Source organism: Lissotriton vulgaris, chromosome 1_1 (assembly GCF_964263255.1).
Source record: "Lissotriton vulgaris chromosome 1_1, aLisVul1.2, whole genome shotgun sequence".
NCBI lineage: Eukaryota > Metazoa > Chordata > Amphibia > Caudata > Salamandridae > Lissotriton > Lissotriton vulgaris.
Genome location: NC_141685.1, coordinates 1707353023 through 1707370182, shown reverse-complemented (window position 1 = coordinate 1707370182; position 17160 = coordinate 1707353023). Strand labels below are relative to the sequence as shown.

Sequence of the window (17160 nt, the reverse complement as noted above, 5' to 3'; positions counted from 1 at the left end):
GGTCCTCGTTTTCAGCGAGATCACGGTTATGTGATATGGTTTCTGTCAGAGGCCTCACAGGGGAGATGCGCTTGTTTTTGATCAGTTCGATTGAGCGCCGTCGCTCAGCTCGACGTTCTGCAAGCGCACTCTCCCTGTCAGTATCCAAGGGAATCCTGTACACGAAGTTGTCCAAAGTCCCTTTGTTGACAGAACTTGAGTCTTTTGTGTTAACTAGAGCCATAATGCAAGATTGCGCTTAACCGAGGCGAGGATAAGCAGGGCGAAGTTAGTGATTGGCCCCGAGGTGCTAGGAGCTTAATTAAGAGGAACTAGCGAGCTAACGGAGGGCAGGACACAACAAGGGAAGAAGGTGTAATGGGCTTGGTGCCTTTGTATGCAAGGGTTTTTAGGAAGAGTGTCAGTGAGTAGGCCCAGCCCGGCCTCCTTCGGCTCCTGAGGGCTACAGAGGGCCTGCCCTTTGCCCTGGGCTTTGCCCGGCATCCGGCGAGGCGGGGCTGTCGCCGTTTATATGCGCCTCCTGGCGCCTTTCCCGGTGTCAGTGCCCGCATGGGCTGCTGGGAAGTGTAGTTCCCGCCCTCGCGCTCCACTCGGCGGCATCACTCGCGAGTGGGCGGTGGGAGGCGGGCGGAATGTCCCGGCGGCTATGTTGCACCCAGGCGGTGAGTTCGTTTTTTTCCTTTTGGCAGTTCGGCGTCTCAACTTCCTTTACTTCGCTAAGAGGTCTCCCTTCTCAGCAGGGGCTGTCGCCGTTTATATGCGACTCCTGGCGCCTTTCTCGGTGTCAGTGCCCGCATGGGCTGCTGGGAAGTGTAGTTCCCGCCCTTGCGCTCCACTCGGCGGCACCACTCGCGAGCTGGAAACAGCGAGTGGGCGGCGGGAGGCGGGCGGGATGTCCCGGCAGCTATGTTGCACCCAGGTGGTGAGTTCGTTTTTTCCTTTTGGCAGTTCGCCGTCTCAACTTCCTTTACTTCACTAAAATAGTACTACTGGGGTTATATTATGGCAACTTACTACATTCCTGTGTTCTCAAAGTGAATTATGACCACTCAAGGCTAACCTATATGCTGCTGTCTGTCTAGTAAGTGGAAGCCACCGCTTCACCAACATCAACCACTTTCATACTATAATGCAAAAGAAACCTTATGGTGTGATGACCAATCGAGTGCACAGAATATTGCACAGCTGGGGCAGAATTGTTGAATGCCAAAAGTTCACCATTCATTAAAGTACTCTGACATTTGATTTTTTAGAAACATGGGAAAATGGCCCAATCTTCCCAGAAAGCTTGCAGACAACATGAAACTTATTTTCTTGAATATCTATATCCTACCCAGAAGGAGTTTAAAAAGACCATAGAAAAAGCCTTTAAAAGACATACATTATGTGGGCCCTCATAATGTCCCACTCTTTCTCAAGTTATCTCCTGTGCTGTGTGCACTGTTGCCTGGTCCCGTAAATGTGTGCTCTTCTGCAATCACTGTTTATTGAGGTCTTTATTTTGAATAATAATGCAAGATCTAGATATGCTTTATGAGAATCAAACTTCTGTATATGAATGTGAGAAAGTGGTTTATTAGTTGGGTTAGTTTTGTGTTCGCCAAAGGTAATAGAGACACTATCTTGTTAGGTCCAGTCAAAGGTTTCAGCAATTTAAAGCTGAACTCAACCCCTGGCAGCTATCGCACAGGATAGGAAGGCTTAACTTAACAAAAATGTGTAAAGCATTTAGAAGTACCAAACCAGTTAAAAACTTAACAAAAGATTTTTTTTTAAAGAATCCCACATCTGCTTATAAAAATAGGAGACATTTAATAAGCAAATAACAAAAATCCAATAAGTGGCAGCAGAGATATGAATTTTTAATGAGGAGACTGAAAATAATGGTAGCCAATGAGCACAATACACCAGGACCAAGGCCCAATTTAAAGCTGACAGTGTTGAAGTGTGGATCGGATCCACCCAATAATGGCCTCTCTAAGGCCTGGATTACGGGAAGTTCATAAAAGTCCTTATCTGAAAAGGGACTGTTGTTTTTCTGAGATTCAATCAGACGTTGTGGATTTGTGCTGTGATCATTTTCCTTGGTCATTCCCTTTAAAGTTCTAGAACAAATGTTTTGAAAAAGTTCCAAACAAGCAAAAGAATACACTAGCAAGGTCTACAGGTGAGCACTTAGAGAGACTTTCTGGGTATCATGAAGAGGGCAACAGCAAAATCCAATCCAGATGCTACTGGTAATCTGGGATTCTTCACAGGAATGTCCCCTTCAGCGTGGTGGTGGTGGTGGTGGTGGTGGTGGGGGGGGGGGTGTGTGTGTGTGTGTGTGTGCGTGTGTGAATCCAATTGGTATACTTTCAGAAATCCTGCCGTGTTCTGAGGAAGGCTGGGCGAGAGTCCAGCATTTATAGGGTTCCTCAGCCTGAAGGTGGTGGACCCCCTAAGCAACCCTAGCCCTTTTCCAACCAACAGAATAAAGATTCCCAGGTCCTGGCCGACACACTTTTGCAATAGTTCCTGGATGTTTTACAGCAAGCAGGTCCAGAATGGAATGTTTCTGGGCAAATCCAATATGAAAAAAGTCTTCAGACACATTAAACTTGATGTCTGAGGCTGGGATTGTGAGTGGGAAGTGTACTATGGTAATCCTAGTGCACCTTGAATAGGTGTGCGACAGCGCAGCTTTCAGTTTTGTAATCCTAGTGCACTCCCACATCGAACACTAGACTCCAGTATGTAAGAGGCACTATACCGACAACAAACCCAAAAATACATGTCTGATAGGAAAAAATCTGGGTCTTTTAAGCTACCAGGCAGGGAGATACACAAGAATCGTGCTGGCATGTTGTCTGCTCCCTTTGCGTAAATCATTTTCATGTGTTTCTGACAGATCTTACATGCTGTATTTGACAGTATGGAGCCAACGGAATACCCAGAGCACCCACCCTTCATATTCTATTGAGCTCAGAAGAGTCATTGATGCCCAATTAGGTTAGCAAATTGTGTGCTCATGTGATAAACTGCATACCTTTTCCGGGGACTGAGCACAGGCTGAAAGTTGACTAAGGCTAATGTTAATTAGCTTGCTAATATTTCAGGCAGGTAATTACTTAATATTTATTAAAAATCACCACCGAGTTATACTTTTAGTAACTCTTAAAAATAGTGATTCTAAACTATATGTAGGACGGACAGGTCTCACATTGTAAAAATAGCTTGGCCTTGTCATTGTAGAAAGATGGTAATATTCTTTTACTACAAGTCCCACTTTTAAATATCGTACATAAGAGTGACTTACTAATATTTACAGGGGAGGTTTTTAACAGTTAAAAATTATTAACAGATTGCACTTCAAGTTTTACAGTGCAGCAGCCAGGCTACAATGGTGGACCTGAAGCCATGTTTTCCTTGGTCACACTAGTAGATGTCACAATAAGTGCTGCCGTCCACAGGTAACATTTTTACTTTCTGTGCCACAGGTGTCTTTTCTGTACCATATATTATGGCATTTTAAGAAAGTTAAATAAGAAAATCAGGGATTAGCCAACTTCTACAACTTCTAGGGGTCAGACTACATACACAGGGCAAAGGACAGCAGTCACCCAGTTTGCAGGGTCTAAAACCCAGCCATAAAATAGACAACAAATGAGGACAACCACTTAAAAGGGGACGTGTTCTCATAGTTACTAAATGTTTCTATTAAAAGGCTTACTAAATGTGCATCTTCGTTGTTTCTTTGTAGGGCGTTCTAATTATCGAGGATCACACAAAATAAAACTACAAAACAAAAAAATAATGGTTTGTAATTTGTGGTGAAATTGACAATACGAAAGCAGAAATAAGCAACAGAATACCCATCATGTTTCAAATAATTATGTACAATGCATGACTTCTAAAAATAAAATAAACATTACCGTACTGTGTGGTTTTCATAAACAAAGCCAAAGAACCCAAATAATTTCACTAGAAAGCTCAATCATGCGCTGGCTTCCATCTGAGGTGGGCATTAATGACTGCAGTAATAATAATTAAAAGCCTAACAACCTTCCCAACAGCACCCCTAAACGTGCAGGTGTAATAGGAAGAACAATCTGAATCAAATTACTATCCCCAATCGTTCTGGGAGCATTACCCACTTTTTAATTCTTCGGAACAGTGCTAATTACTTTACACAACCTTAAAGTGCGTTTTTTAACAGTTTCTAAACATTCATAATAATGTTACACTGAGAACCCAAAGCAATTCTTACATCATATGCCCGAGAATATTGATCTTTTGCTCAAGCAGTTTAAATGCTGTAAGAACCCTGCATCCTGACCGGGTTATGAGATACAGAGACACGGGACCACATTGTTACCAGTGGAAAATGAATGCTTATTTTACCTAGGAACTTCCATGACACTATACTCACCCAATTAAGAACAACCCTTGAGGTACTAGTACTGCAAATACCCTTAGTCTTCCAATTCATTCACCGGACTGAGTGATGATGACAATTACCGTTTCTATGTGATAACCCTAGATGTGGAGTTGACAGGTGCGCACCTTTGTTTTATTTCTGGAGACACGTTGCGTTTGCTCCTCGAACGCCAAAACATATCCCACAATTCAACCCTCATAGAATTATCCACCAACTGCAAGCTGTCTTCCTCCCTTCATCACAACCCTGGCACCGTGCCATTCCAGCAATAGTAGTTAGCCCCCAGCATAAAGTTAGCACCTCCAACTTGGCTTGTCTAAGTACCTACAAACAAAATTGCGACTGACCCCTTCCCTTGAGCCAACACACCATGCTCCCTGTAACACCCACAACATCTCCTTCTCCTGCAAGTACACCTGCAAACGTTTTTAGTAAACCGTGGTCCTCCATGTCAACTCCCCCTTAGTCTCCAATACCCCAACCCGTACCAAGTGATCATATCTTTATACCACTAGTTCCTCTCACCCAGTGCTTAAATCTACCGGAATCCCTTAAGCTACTCTTCCTCCCGCCATACACCAACTTCGACCCACTCGCTAGCATTTTTCACGCCATCAACTCCCCAGGTACTCACAGAGCTCGCTGTACCGCTGGCATCCTCTCCCCAGCTGCTGCAGGTACCGCTGCAGCACGTCGGTCAGCAGGTCGCAGGCAGTGAGCTGCACCGAATCCCAACCCAGAGCCTGGCATACCTGCGCGACCGACACCCGCAGCAACGCTCGCGAGTATCTCTCGCACATCCCGCCAGCCACAGGCGGGGAGTCCGTCACCTCTCCCGCCCCCGGGGCTCCATCCCGGTGGCTGGTGGAGGGACCACGGCCTCACTGTGCTGGCTCTTTCCGTCCTATCGCCAGCGCCGCCATCTTGGGACGCGCACCTCCCTTGCCGGGAACGCGCCGGGCGATCGCCGAACGCATCGCTCGAACATCGATTGCTCGACAATCAAACAACCTGGCCATAGTCTGCTCAAGCGTAACTTTAGGTCGTGTGTACCAGCCTGTGCGGTTCACAGACATGGAGGGCGCACGAAGACAATCTCTCTACTCCCTCGCATTTTTCCGAATCATATTACTACTCTGTTAAATGTCGAAAGTGTATTTCCCCAAAAACAGTAAGTTTCGAAACACAAACCTATTCGTTTTTTTGCAGTTGTAAATAATTATGCATTTTTATATACCGTGGATATTACCCAAAGGTGTTAGAGCGCTTTACAACCAAGCACTGGCGTTGCCAATAGGTCTCGCAGTAGGAAAGTTGGAGCTATTGGTTTTTGTAAATGACATTTTATATTTATGTTGAGTGATTTACAATGCCAATAATTTTAACTTTAGCAAATGTGACACTTATAGCATTTGTAATGCCACATGTTTTGTATTTACGTGACTTAGATGTATATATCTTAGTGTGAAAGGGTGTGTGAGGTGAGAGGGTGTGTGAGGGGGTGTGATGGTGAGTGAGGGTGTGTGAGGGGGTGTGATGCTGAGTGAGGGGTGAGGGTGGTGCGGGTGTGAGGGTGTGTGAGGATGAGGAGTTGAGGGTGTGAGGGTGAGGGTGTGTGAATGTGGGTGAGGGGCTGTGAGGGGTGAAGGTGAGTGAGGGTGGGTGAGGGTGTGAGGGCGGGTGAGGGTGTGAGAGGGTGAGAGGGTGAGGGTGTGAGGATGTGTGAGGGTGAGTGAGGGGGTGAGTGAGGGTGGGTGAAGGTGTGTGGGGGTGAGGATGAGTGAGGGTGTGTGGGGGTGAAGGTGAGTGAGGGTGTGTGAGGGGTGGAGGTGAGTGAGGGTGTGTGAGGGGTGAGGGTGAGTGAGGGTGTGTGAGGGGGTGAGAGGGTTTGAGGGTGTGTGAGGGTGAGGAGGTGTGAGGGTACCAAGTAAATAGTGGCAGGGCAGACATCGTAAGAGAGAGAAACACAAATGTTAAGATAACAGTGCTCGAAGGGGTTGTGAGAAGGTGCATGCTGAAGTCAGACAATGAATCCTATACATGGAACCCATTTCTAGAAACCACAGATGCGGCCTTTGCTATGTTAGAGGGGGCACGGGTTCCTGCTAAGCCTGACGTCCTTGTGAAGACTTAACCCAACATGAAAATAAAAAATGCGAGACCTATTGCGTTGCAAAATTCAGAAGAAATTAAATGTGAATACATTAGAAAAAAACAACATTTATATGTAAACCGTGATCAAAATGTTTTGTTTTAGATTTTAGCATTGTCTCGAACAGAAAACGTGGTGCAGTGTATACATATGTACATTGTTAAACGTAAAAGGAAATAATGATAAAACTAGAGAATAAGAAGGGCCTACACACGTTAGCATATTAAAAAGCCACATAGACTGACATAGACCGACAAGCTCTCAATTGAGCACGTATTATAAGTGCTTTTTTTTAACCCTTGATGCAGTTGAACAAAATAATAACCCACCTGATGATTACATCAGGGTCAAATTGCATTATAAAAGCTTTGCTTCTAAGGGCCTGCATTCTTTTTATAATAATATCCTGCATTACAGGCAAAGCAAACGTCACAACATGAGCAGCAAACACTGCAATTTCAAGAATAGTGCTTCAGTTGCCAACGTTTCTAAGAAGCACATTTTTAAAAAACAACTAATCTCATATTAACGCATGATGATTCCAAGATAAAACAAGATACATGTTGTGTGTGGAGACCTACCAAACACTACATAATTCTGCTTGACAGACGCGGCTGGTGATAAACGCCCGATTCAAAGGGCATTGTTGCCGTTATTTCCTAACCACAGCCCACATAATTAGCAATAGCGGAGCTTACAGTGTGTGATTTAGCCAGTCCTATTTCTTCAGATGTCCTTTTGGGGTCTTTCAAGCCTCCTTCTCAAGCTCAGCGAAATGAGCTGCCGAATGAAGGAACCGAGCTAAGTAGCGCCACAGAGAAGTATTCACAATGTTGTTAACTTACCTACACCTCAGAAAAGTGTGCCAACATTAACAAACACGAGTCCTGGGGTCATTCATTAACAATAGTTTCCCCTAAGGTGCTGCCACCAGGACCAGTGAAAATCACTATTTCATTTCTCCCTATGTAGCATATATGCAAATATGCAAATCGGAGAAGGGACAATAGACAGAGATTTATAATCTCGCCCATTTTATGATCTTGCCCATTATGAGCTCCTGAATTCGGCGGAGATGTGCAGGCTTTAACTTTTTTAATAGCCGGCTGAGAAACAATCATTTCTGCATCAGAAATACAGAGCTCGGCTGCCTACAGCTGCAAATGGTTTCTTCCCTATTTCAAGGCAGAAGGTGAAAATGCGGGCAGTGCCAGTTGTCACTTAGCAACAGGAGTCTTTCAAGGGTGAATGCGGGCAGAGGTAAGGATGGTGACCGTTAAGGAACATATCAAACAAGTAACAAGAGTGAGGCTCACCCCAAACACAGACACACACGTGTGCACACAGTCTCTCACACACGCGTGCACACAGTCTCTCACACACGCAAACCAATAAGCATCAGACACAAACACGCACAACCAAAGACACTATACAGAAATGCAACTGAACTGATTTAAAAAGTGTGATTAATTAACAATATGTGAACTTACAAAGTGAAGGCGGATTTGTGCCATGGCGGAGCGGGGAGAACTCTGGGGGTGGAGGGAGGAGGTCGGGCAGAGCAGCAAATGCTGCGGAGGAGGAGTGAGTATTGAAAAGCCATTGCCGCCTCATTAAGGGAAAGGTTGTGTTTGCGACGAGTGGGGAGGGGGGAAGGCTCTTAATGCAAAGCAAGAGAGGAAAAGCAAACAACTTTAACAAGGGATTCAAAGTGACAACGCTGCTGTGCGCGTCCATGCTGTGTTGGAGGTGGGAGGGTTGTTGTTAATGATGAAAGTGGGCGCCGTGGCACCCATGCATATTAAATATATGCGCATAGCGACCAATGAAGTGGGCAACGTGGCATTTAGAAAAAAAAAGCCAAATTAGTGCCAAAACGAAAATGACAAAGCCCTACAGCGCTATAAAACAGTAGTTTCTGAAAGCACATTGTAGCACACCCTTTGTAGTCACAATACAAACAAGTAACAAGAGTGAGGCTCACCCCAAACACAGACACACACGTGTGCACACAGTCTCTCACACACGCGTGCACACAGTCTCTCACACACGCAAACCAATAAGCATCAGACACAAACACGCACAACCAAAGACACTATACAGAAATGCAACTGAACTGATTAAGAAAGTGTGATTAATTAACAATATGTGAACTTACAAAGTGAAGGCGGATTTGTGCCATGGCGGAGCGGGGAGAACTCTGGGGGTGGAGGGAGGAGGTCGGGCAGAGCAGCAAATGCTGCGGAGGAGGAGTGAGTATTGAAAAGGCATTGCCGCCTCATTAAGGGAAAGGTTGTGTTTGCGACGAGTGGGGAGGGGGAAGGCTCTTAATGCAAAGCAAGAGAGGAAAAGCAAACAACTTTAACAAGGGATTCAAAGTGACAACGCTGCTGTGCGCGTCCATGCTGTGTTGGAGGTGGGAGGGTTGTTGTTAATGATGAAAGTGGGCGCCGTGGCACCCATGCATATTAAATATATGCGCATAGCGACCAATGAAGTGGGCAACGTGGTATTTAGAAAAAAAAAGCCAAATTAGTGCCAAAACGAAAATGACAAAGCCCTACAGGGCTATAAAACAGTAGTTTCTGAAAGCACATTGTAGCACACCCTTCGTAGTCACAATACATTCTAACAAGCATTGGCAATTCAAGAATAGGTTGGAAATACACACGTGTCTCTGCCGGGCTACTGTAGTCATGACATACGGACAGCAGCATTTCTCAGCTGTTTAACAATACTGATCCTATGGGTAAGTTGAGGGCGAGAGAGGAGGAGCATGGGTCAACGGAGAGGAGTGAATGCGGGAGTCGGCTTGATAGAGGGCAGAAGGGGACTGAAGAGGATGAGAGGAAAACATGGGCAGAATGCAGGAAAAAGCGAGGTGTAGCAAGAGAGTGAGTTTGTTTATGGGAAAAAAGGAAATAGGTTTGGCAGGACAGAGGAGAGTAAGACTTTAAAAAAAACAAGTCAGAGAAGGGGAGGAGGGGAGGAGAAATCCGACACGGCGGGCATGGGAGGGGGCCGAGCGGCAATGAGGGTGTGAAGCAGCAGGGGCCTGGGGGAAGCTGGCTGGGGAGGGGGAGGAGAAATGAACAGAGGTGTGGGAGGAGTGCCTGATGCCGGATGGGGGTGGGAGAGCCTGGGAATGCGAGAGGCTGGGCTTGCATGTGATGCGCGTGCATGTTTGCTCACGTGATACACGTGAACTGCAAGAAAACCGCGGGGCTGAAAAGCCCTTGGTTTGACTTGTGTTTTGCCGACATGAATTCTCGCTCCGCTCGATGCGCTTGCGCGCATCGATAGGTCGCGAGACCTAAAAAGACAGATCTTTACATACGAGTGTTGAATTGAAGAGATTACTCCATATAGGTTGAATTACGTTTAATGTAGAGAAGAGCAGGTACACAGCCTGACAGGAAAGCAGTCAGCATCAACTGAACTACATTTTAACACATAAGTAAGAACACTGTACAGTGGAATGTGGAATGAACACAGTTAAAGCTGTATAACATGTAAATGTAAATTGATACTTGTATAGTGCACTACTCACCGCAAGGGTCTCAAGGCGCTTGTACGAATACCACTGTGGAACCCTTCCTGGCTTTCCCTGTGAGGCGTCCACTCCTGGGCACCCTCAAGGTGGAGGCCAGGCATCCTTAGCGTTGTGGGGGCCGTTGTGGAGATTTTATTTATTTATTTTATCAACTTATATGGTTGCAGAGTGGGACTCCATGATTGGAATAGGCACTGAGGCGAGAATTATCAGGTCCATGGAATTTTGAGCCCAAGACCCACCAAGGCAGGGAATTGAACCCTGGTCCCGGGCTAGACCTCTGCATCAGGGTCTGCCGCTCTAACCATTGAGCCACACTTCTCCAACATAAATTACACAACATAACACATCCCCCTTGGAACATAATAATAAAAAAAAATAATAACTTGTAACCGACATCACCCCCCACCTTATAAAACAAAGGGGGAAAAAAACAAGCACTGGCGTTGCCAATAGGTCTCGCAGTGGGAAAGTTGGAGCTATTGGTTTTGTAAATGACATTTTATATTTATATATCGTTATTGGCATTGTCACTAACAATATATAAATATAAAATGTCATTTACAAAACCAATAGCTCCAACTTTCCAAATTCGAAACCTATTGGCAACACCAGTGCTTGTTTTCTCTAGATGTGGTAATACAGTCTGCGAAGAAGACCGTCATTCAACAGAAACAGGCGGATGTGGTTATTTTGCATTCTTTGTACTCTGCATGATCCCTTAAATATGTTAACATTGGTATATCATGTGTTAAATAAAAACAATATAATCATTATGTCTCTGCAGTCGTTTGATTTCTAAACCATTAGGAAGTGCTTCACAACATCGGCCCACTGAGAATCAAAATGGTAACACAATTAAGTAAAACAATTTTTGTGCACGGAGAAGTGTGTAATTAAATCACAGATCGGGCTTGCACTTGCTGGGCTAACTGTGCTTCCCTTCCGGTCTGCAGTTATCTTTTCTTCTCTGTATACAAGTTCCTTCCTGTCTGTCCCTATCGTCTTTGTTCCACTCAGGCTGCCTCGCCCATTCAAGAGCTTCTGTGCTCCCAGCAACAAGTAGATCACACACTGTAAAATAAAATGGGTCATAAACAGAACGCATGTTCAGTGCTGTTGTCATGGTATTGTAACTGGCTGAATTTAAAAGCCAAATTGCAATGAAAATCACGTGCTGTTCCTTGAAACAGATGGGAGAACAACAAGAGCGGCAGGGAAACTGAAAGTATGGCCGGTCTGCAGTTATCTTTTCTTCTCTGTATACAAGTTCCTTCCTGTCTGTCCCTATCGTCTTTGTTCCACACAGGCTGCCTCGCCCATTCAAGAGCTTCTGTGCTCCCAGCAACAAGTAGATCACACACTGTAAAATAAAATGGGTCCTAAACAGAATGCATGTTCAGTGCTGTTGTCATGGTATTGTAACTGGCTGAATTTAAAAGCCAAATTGCAATGAAAATCACGTGCTGTTCCTTGAAACAGATGGGAGAACAACAAGAGCGGCAGGGAAACTGAAAGTACGGCCGGCCACCGGCCAGCGATGAATAATTAGGGGAAGAGAAGCCGCACAGCACACGCTGGGAGAAGCCCTTTGATGTGCTGTGCGGCCGTGAAAAAATGCAATTAGGAGGGAGGGAGGGAGGCTGATGCGCGTGCTTGTTTGGTCACGTGATTCACGTGAACTTAAAGAAAACCGCACAAACAAAACCCTTGGTTTGACGAGCATTTTGAGCACTTGAATTCTCGCTCCGCTCAATGCGCATGCGTGCATTGATAGGTCGCGAGACCTAAAAAAAGATTCCTATAAGGGAAAACTTTCAGAAATATAATCAGCCAACCATACAGGAGGCCTTTTTTCACGTCTAGAGTTCCTAAAAACATTAGACACATCTTGACTGACCAGACTTGAAGAACTAGGAGCAACCAAATCAGAAAGCTCACCACAATTACGCAAATCTGAAACATCAGGTACAGGAATACTGGAGGTATCAGAAACTACATCCTGATTAATAATATCAGGAGGCAACAAGGAGTTTGCACACAACAAATCCTCCAAATCAAACAAATCTGAGGATTTCTTGAAAGAAACTTGAGGAGCAGAACACTTGGCAACCCTCTTAATGTTCCATACACGTCCATCAGTGAGGCGAACAGAATTATTTAAAATTTCCACAACCTGCATAGGTTCATAAAAACGACTTTCCTCCTTAGGAGATTTACCAGGTTTCCTAACTCTTACCCACCGACCAACAACCAAATCAACATCCTTCACATTATGCTTGGTATCAGACCAAATTTTGCTCTTGAGATGTGAAGCTTGTTTATTTTCCTTAACAAAATTTTCAGACCAATTGACCACATTGGATTTGAACAACCATCCAGGTGTAAATTTTGTTCGTGGATTTCTACCACGCATAAATACAAAAGGGGGATAACCTGTAGCTTCACAAATTGAATTTCTGTAAGACCAAACCATTTTCAAAACTTGAGTTTCCCAATCTTTATTATTTCCTGACATTTGGATGTTGTTTTTGATAACCTGGTGAAAACGCTCAACCATACCAAGTAAAACAATTTTTGTGCACGGAGAAGTGTGTAATTAAATCACAGATCGGGCTTGCACTTGCTGGGCTAACTGTGCTTCCCTTCTGGTCTGCAGTTACCTTTTCTTCTCTGTATACAAGTTCCTTCCTGTCTGTCCCTATTGTCTTTGTTCCACACAGGCTGCCTCGCCCATTCAAGAGCTTCTGTGCTCCCAGCAACAAGTAGATCACACACTGTAAAATAAAATGGGTTATAAACAGAACACATGTTCAATGCTGTTGTCATGGTATTGTAACTGGCTGAATTTAAAAGCCAAATTGCAATGAAAATCACGTGCTGTTCCTTGAAACAGATGGGAGAACAACAAGAGCGGCAGGGAAACTGAAAGTATGGCCGGTCTGCAGTTATCTTTTCTTCTCTGTATACAAGTTCCTTCCTGTCTGTCCTGAGGTTCCGTGACGATTTGAACCCGTGTTTTCAACATTGTCGTAAATACATAATTTTGGTATCAGTGAACCGCAAATGATCCATTTAGCATATCCTGGTGTTTTCGCTATGCTACGTGCAAGAGCACTCCTGTTATGAACACATTTCTGGTCTACCCATGGCATCCATCTTAGATTACGGCAGCCATTTTGTTTTTCTTGCCCTCACATAGTCAATGGACACGCAGTGACCTCTTTCACTTAAGGACACGTAAGCTTTAGCCGGAGATTCACCTTGCTAGTGACACGTGCACCTTAGGACAGAACACGCCATGGCCGCATGACTGGACAGAAGCTGCCTCCTCTGCCTGAGGCCAGTCCTGCTATACTGGTTCTCGTGTTCGTTGGCCTGATCATGATTAGGCGGCCGAAGCTGGTAGCCTTGCCCATTTACAACCCACAAACATTTCTTATCCTGCTTTTCTATCTTCTGCACCTGGCTCTGCTCCTTTCCTTCTGGGCCTTTATTAGGGGGAGGTAACGAAATTTACGATGAGGCGGTCCGGCTCTTGAATGAAAAGTTGACATGGGATTATGATGGAACAGTGGGAACCCCTCGTTCGTAATGTTTTGACATCAGATATTGTTGACGATTCTTGTGTAACGCCAAATATTTATTGCTTAGGACACAAAGGTTTAGAAATGTACTAGCATGTAAAGAATTTGCCTCAAGCCTAAAATTTAGTATATAAGGAGCAACCCACTTTGTACAAATCGAACAGGCTCCTAGATACTGCCCGTGTGTAGTTTCTGTGACTTCTGTGTCCCTGCAGTAATAAACCTTTGGTCTTTGACGCCACCATCGAGAAGCCCGTGTTTCTGTTTATTTGTGCACCGAGACAGGTAGAACTCCGGGGTCTTCGGGTGTTATCCCTGACACCTCTGGACGGAACCAAAAAGTCCAGAACTCCAATTGGCGCCCAACGAGGGGCGACGTCATTCGGTACCGGTCCAAAAGCCTGAAGAGTTCGAGAAGCTTCGTGTGAAGATTCCTGAGGGAGGCGGCCCACTTCATCGATCCCGGCATATCGCAAAAGTGGCCCGACGTTCTCTTCCACGAGGGTTCCCGTTCGGACGGCTGCAGTGGTCCGTTGCCTTGACCGTCGCCCTGTCTTGGACCCGAGGTGCAGTCCTTAGTACGGCGAGACGTGACGGGTTTCTCCTTGGTGACGTCTTCAGTGCCTCAGTTAAGTATTAAGTGGTTGCTAGTTGGTTACTTCGTAAGGGTTGCTCCTGTTTGGATAACCCTTTTTAGTTCTTGGTTTGGTTTGGTTTCGTAAGATTATCACTGGTTGTTCTAGTTACGATAATCATTTGGTTTAGTTTGGGTATCAATACATTTGTTCGCTTTGGTAGGCCTAAGTTCTTGGTTCGAGTGCGCACCTTTTGTTCGTGTTTTTGTTTGTTCTGTGTTCCGGATTATAAAATGGTAATTCGGAAAAATTGTATGTTGTCGTGTTTTGGTTGCAACAGTGATTCCCGGTTGGAGGATGTCTGGTTCCTCCGATTGGAACTCCTCTTTATGATCTGTATAGTAAGTTTAGAGTGGGTCCTATATCTTATAATGAGGTGTGGATCCGATATACAGAGAAATACGGTGTTCTTAGTTGGCCACTGCATGGTAGTTTTGAACCCGAAGTTCTTGATAATTTGGAAAGGAAATTGTTTAAGAAGAAAGCCCGGCCGGCAATGTTTGATTCTTTCCATTATTGGCAAAAAGAATCTAAACAGAGAGAAGTTAAAAAGTTGAAGAAAGAACAGAAAGAGCAAGAGTTGACTTTAGAACAGTCTGCTAAGCTGCTGCAACTCAACGAATCTGAGAAGGCGATGGAGGTGGCCAATAGAGAGCGTAATTTAGCGATAGACAAGTGCTATCCTGCTTTGCCATCGAGTACAGCTAAGATAGTAGAGGACCCCGAAAACGACCCTCTGCTGTCTTACTTGTTACGGTCACCCCCACCGTATGCACAGGGTGCTACGGCTCCACCTTTACCGAATGTTCAATTACCGGTTGCTGGACAACCTGGTATTCCTGCTCCTGCTCCCCTGAATCAAGCTCCTGTACCTCCTGTGGTCAATGTTAATGTTCCTTCGGCACCCCCTCTTCCAGGGTTGCCGGCTTCTTTACCTATACCTGCACCGCTTACACCTGTTGTTTCACAAGCTACTTTGCCTGCTACTCCTACTGTTCCTGTTTTATCTGTTCCAACTGCTACTCTACTTACTGCTTCTGCTAGCATTATGACTCCGCTTTCTGTTCGTCGGAGAATCACTGATTCTGTCTCTAATATTCTATCTCCCTTCTATAAAACTTTAATTAAGACTCCTGCCCCTGACTCTGTGCAGAGACGTAGTCAGCTTCCCAGTACTGAAGAACGGGGAATATTAGATTCCACAGCTCTTAGATGGATTTCAAAAAGTGGAAGATATAGTACTAAAGATGTATTAGATACATTTATGCAATGGAATGAACCGACACAGCGATATGTGTTTGATGAAATGTGCTCCCTTTTACGTGAGGAATTGGAAGAGGATGACTCTGAATCAAATTTAGATGAATTAATTCAAGTCCAGAAAGAATTTGCTGCAGGTATGATAGTTGGTCAAAATATAAAGGAAGCGATGGAACTGATTTTAAGTTATAGGAATGATCCATCCCTTCGTTCACCGAGGGAGTTAGAGAAACGTAGTACGAAGCAGAATCGCCAATATCCAATGAGGGAGTGTAATGGCAGGGTTTTTGGCTCTATTTAGCAGTGATATAGACTTTAATCTTGCTCACATCTAGGATAGGTATTCTTAGCTTGTGTTGGCCCTTTTAAGCCCTTTCTTCCAGGCCTAGAGGAGGCCATCTATTGCCTATTGGCTTTGGCCTGTCATTATTTCTTATAGTAGAGGTTGGATCCTGTGGTCCTGACTTTAGATTACACATTGGTATGGTTTATGTAGGTATTCTGACAGAGCTAAGGGGTATTTCATCCCTTTCAGGCCTACAGGCCTAGAACTAGAGGGACTCCATCTTGATGGAGCTGAGAGGCTTCAAGGGTAAAGGTAATGTTTATAGTTAAGGCTGTTGTGTGCTAGAGGAAAATCCAGTTAGGACTGCTTCTTATCCGAGGAATGTGTTTTTCTCTTGGGCCCAGACGTAACATGCAGATGCGCACTGCGGTTGCGTGGAAGCCTGGGAGCTGGCACAGGAATTCGGTAGGAGACAGCCCTCTGTTGGAAATTTCCATGAGGGGAGGGGAATCCATATTAGCGAGCTACAGGAGAGGAGGAGTGTTCATTCCAGCTTGTGTGCAGTTCAGCCTGGAGCTCAGTTCAGCTTGGAGCTCAGTTCAGCTTGGAGAGAGAACAGGATGTCTGCTGGAGCTGCAGAATAGAGTGCAGTTCTGGAATGGAGAAAGAAGGCAGACGATTGCTGAAGATGAAGAGAGAGAGAGCAGTGCAGAGAGCATCAAAGAAGGCTGTCAGCTGGAGCAATTGAACCAGAGGCGTGGTGATGTGGTGAAGGAGGGAGAGACAGAGAGAGCCCTAATCCCACCAGAGGCAGAGAGAAATCTTCCTTCTAATAGGTGAAGTAGTCTGAACTAGTCCCCTTTACACTTACATCTTAATCTTGTTCTTATTCCCTAGGCTATTGTATGTCTAATCTTTTCCCTTTCAGCGGTGTGTTAAAAGATCCTGTTACCCCTCAGATAAATTGTATGTCTAATCCTTTTCTTTCAGCGGTGTGTTAAAGTTACTGCTAGTTATAGAGACCCCATAGTTGTATGTATACTTTATTATTGTTACAATAAACATCCCCATTGATTAGTGAACTACAGTGCATGAGTTTTTTTATGATAAAGCTAGCCTGTCTTCTAGCCAGTTGCCGTTGAGCCACTGATGGATCAGAAGGGAGTAGGAGCGCTTAAATCAAGGAATAACTCAATCACATAGTGTGTATATCTTTGTCCCCATACAGTGAGGGTAATCCCCTTTCCTACTCAGGTATTACTGTTTG

The 17160-nt window shown here is 44.9% G+C and overlaps 1 protein-coding gene across 1 annotated transcript in view; it reads right to left on the bottom strand.

Annotated features, from left to right (window-relative positions):
* TAF3 (TATA-box binding protein associated factor 3) overlaps positions 1-5439 on the bottom strand; it is a 650271-nt gene extending 644832 nt beyond the window's left edge. The window contains exon 1 of the mRNA XM_086918964.1: positions 5055-5439. Coding sequence (XP_086775090.1) covers positions 5055-5220 — 166 coding nt within the window. The 5' untranslated portion in view covers positions 5221-5439. The remainder of the gene's footprint in view (positions 1-5054) is intronic.
* Positions 5440-17160: the final 11721 nt, after the last annotated feature.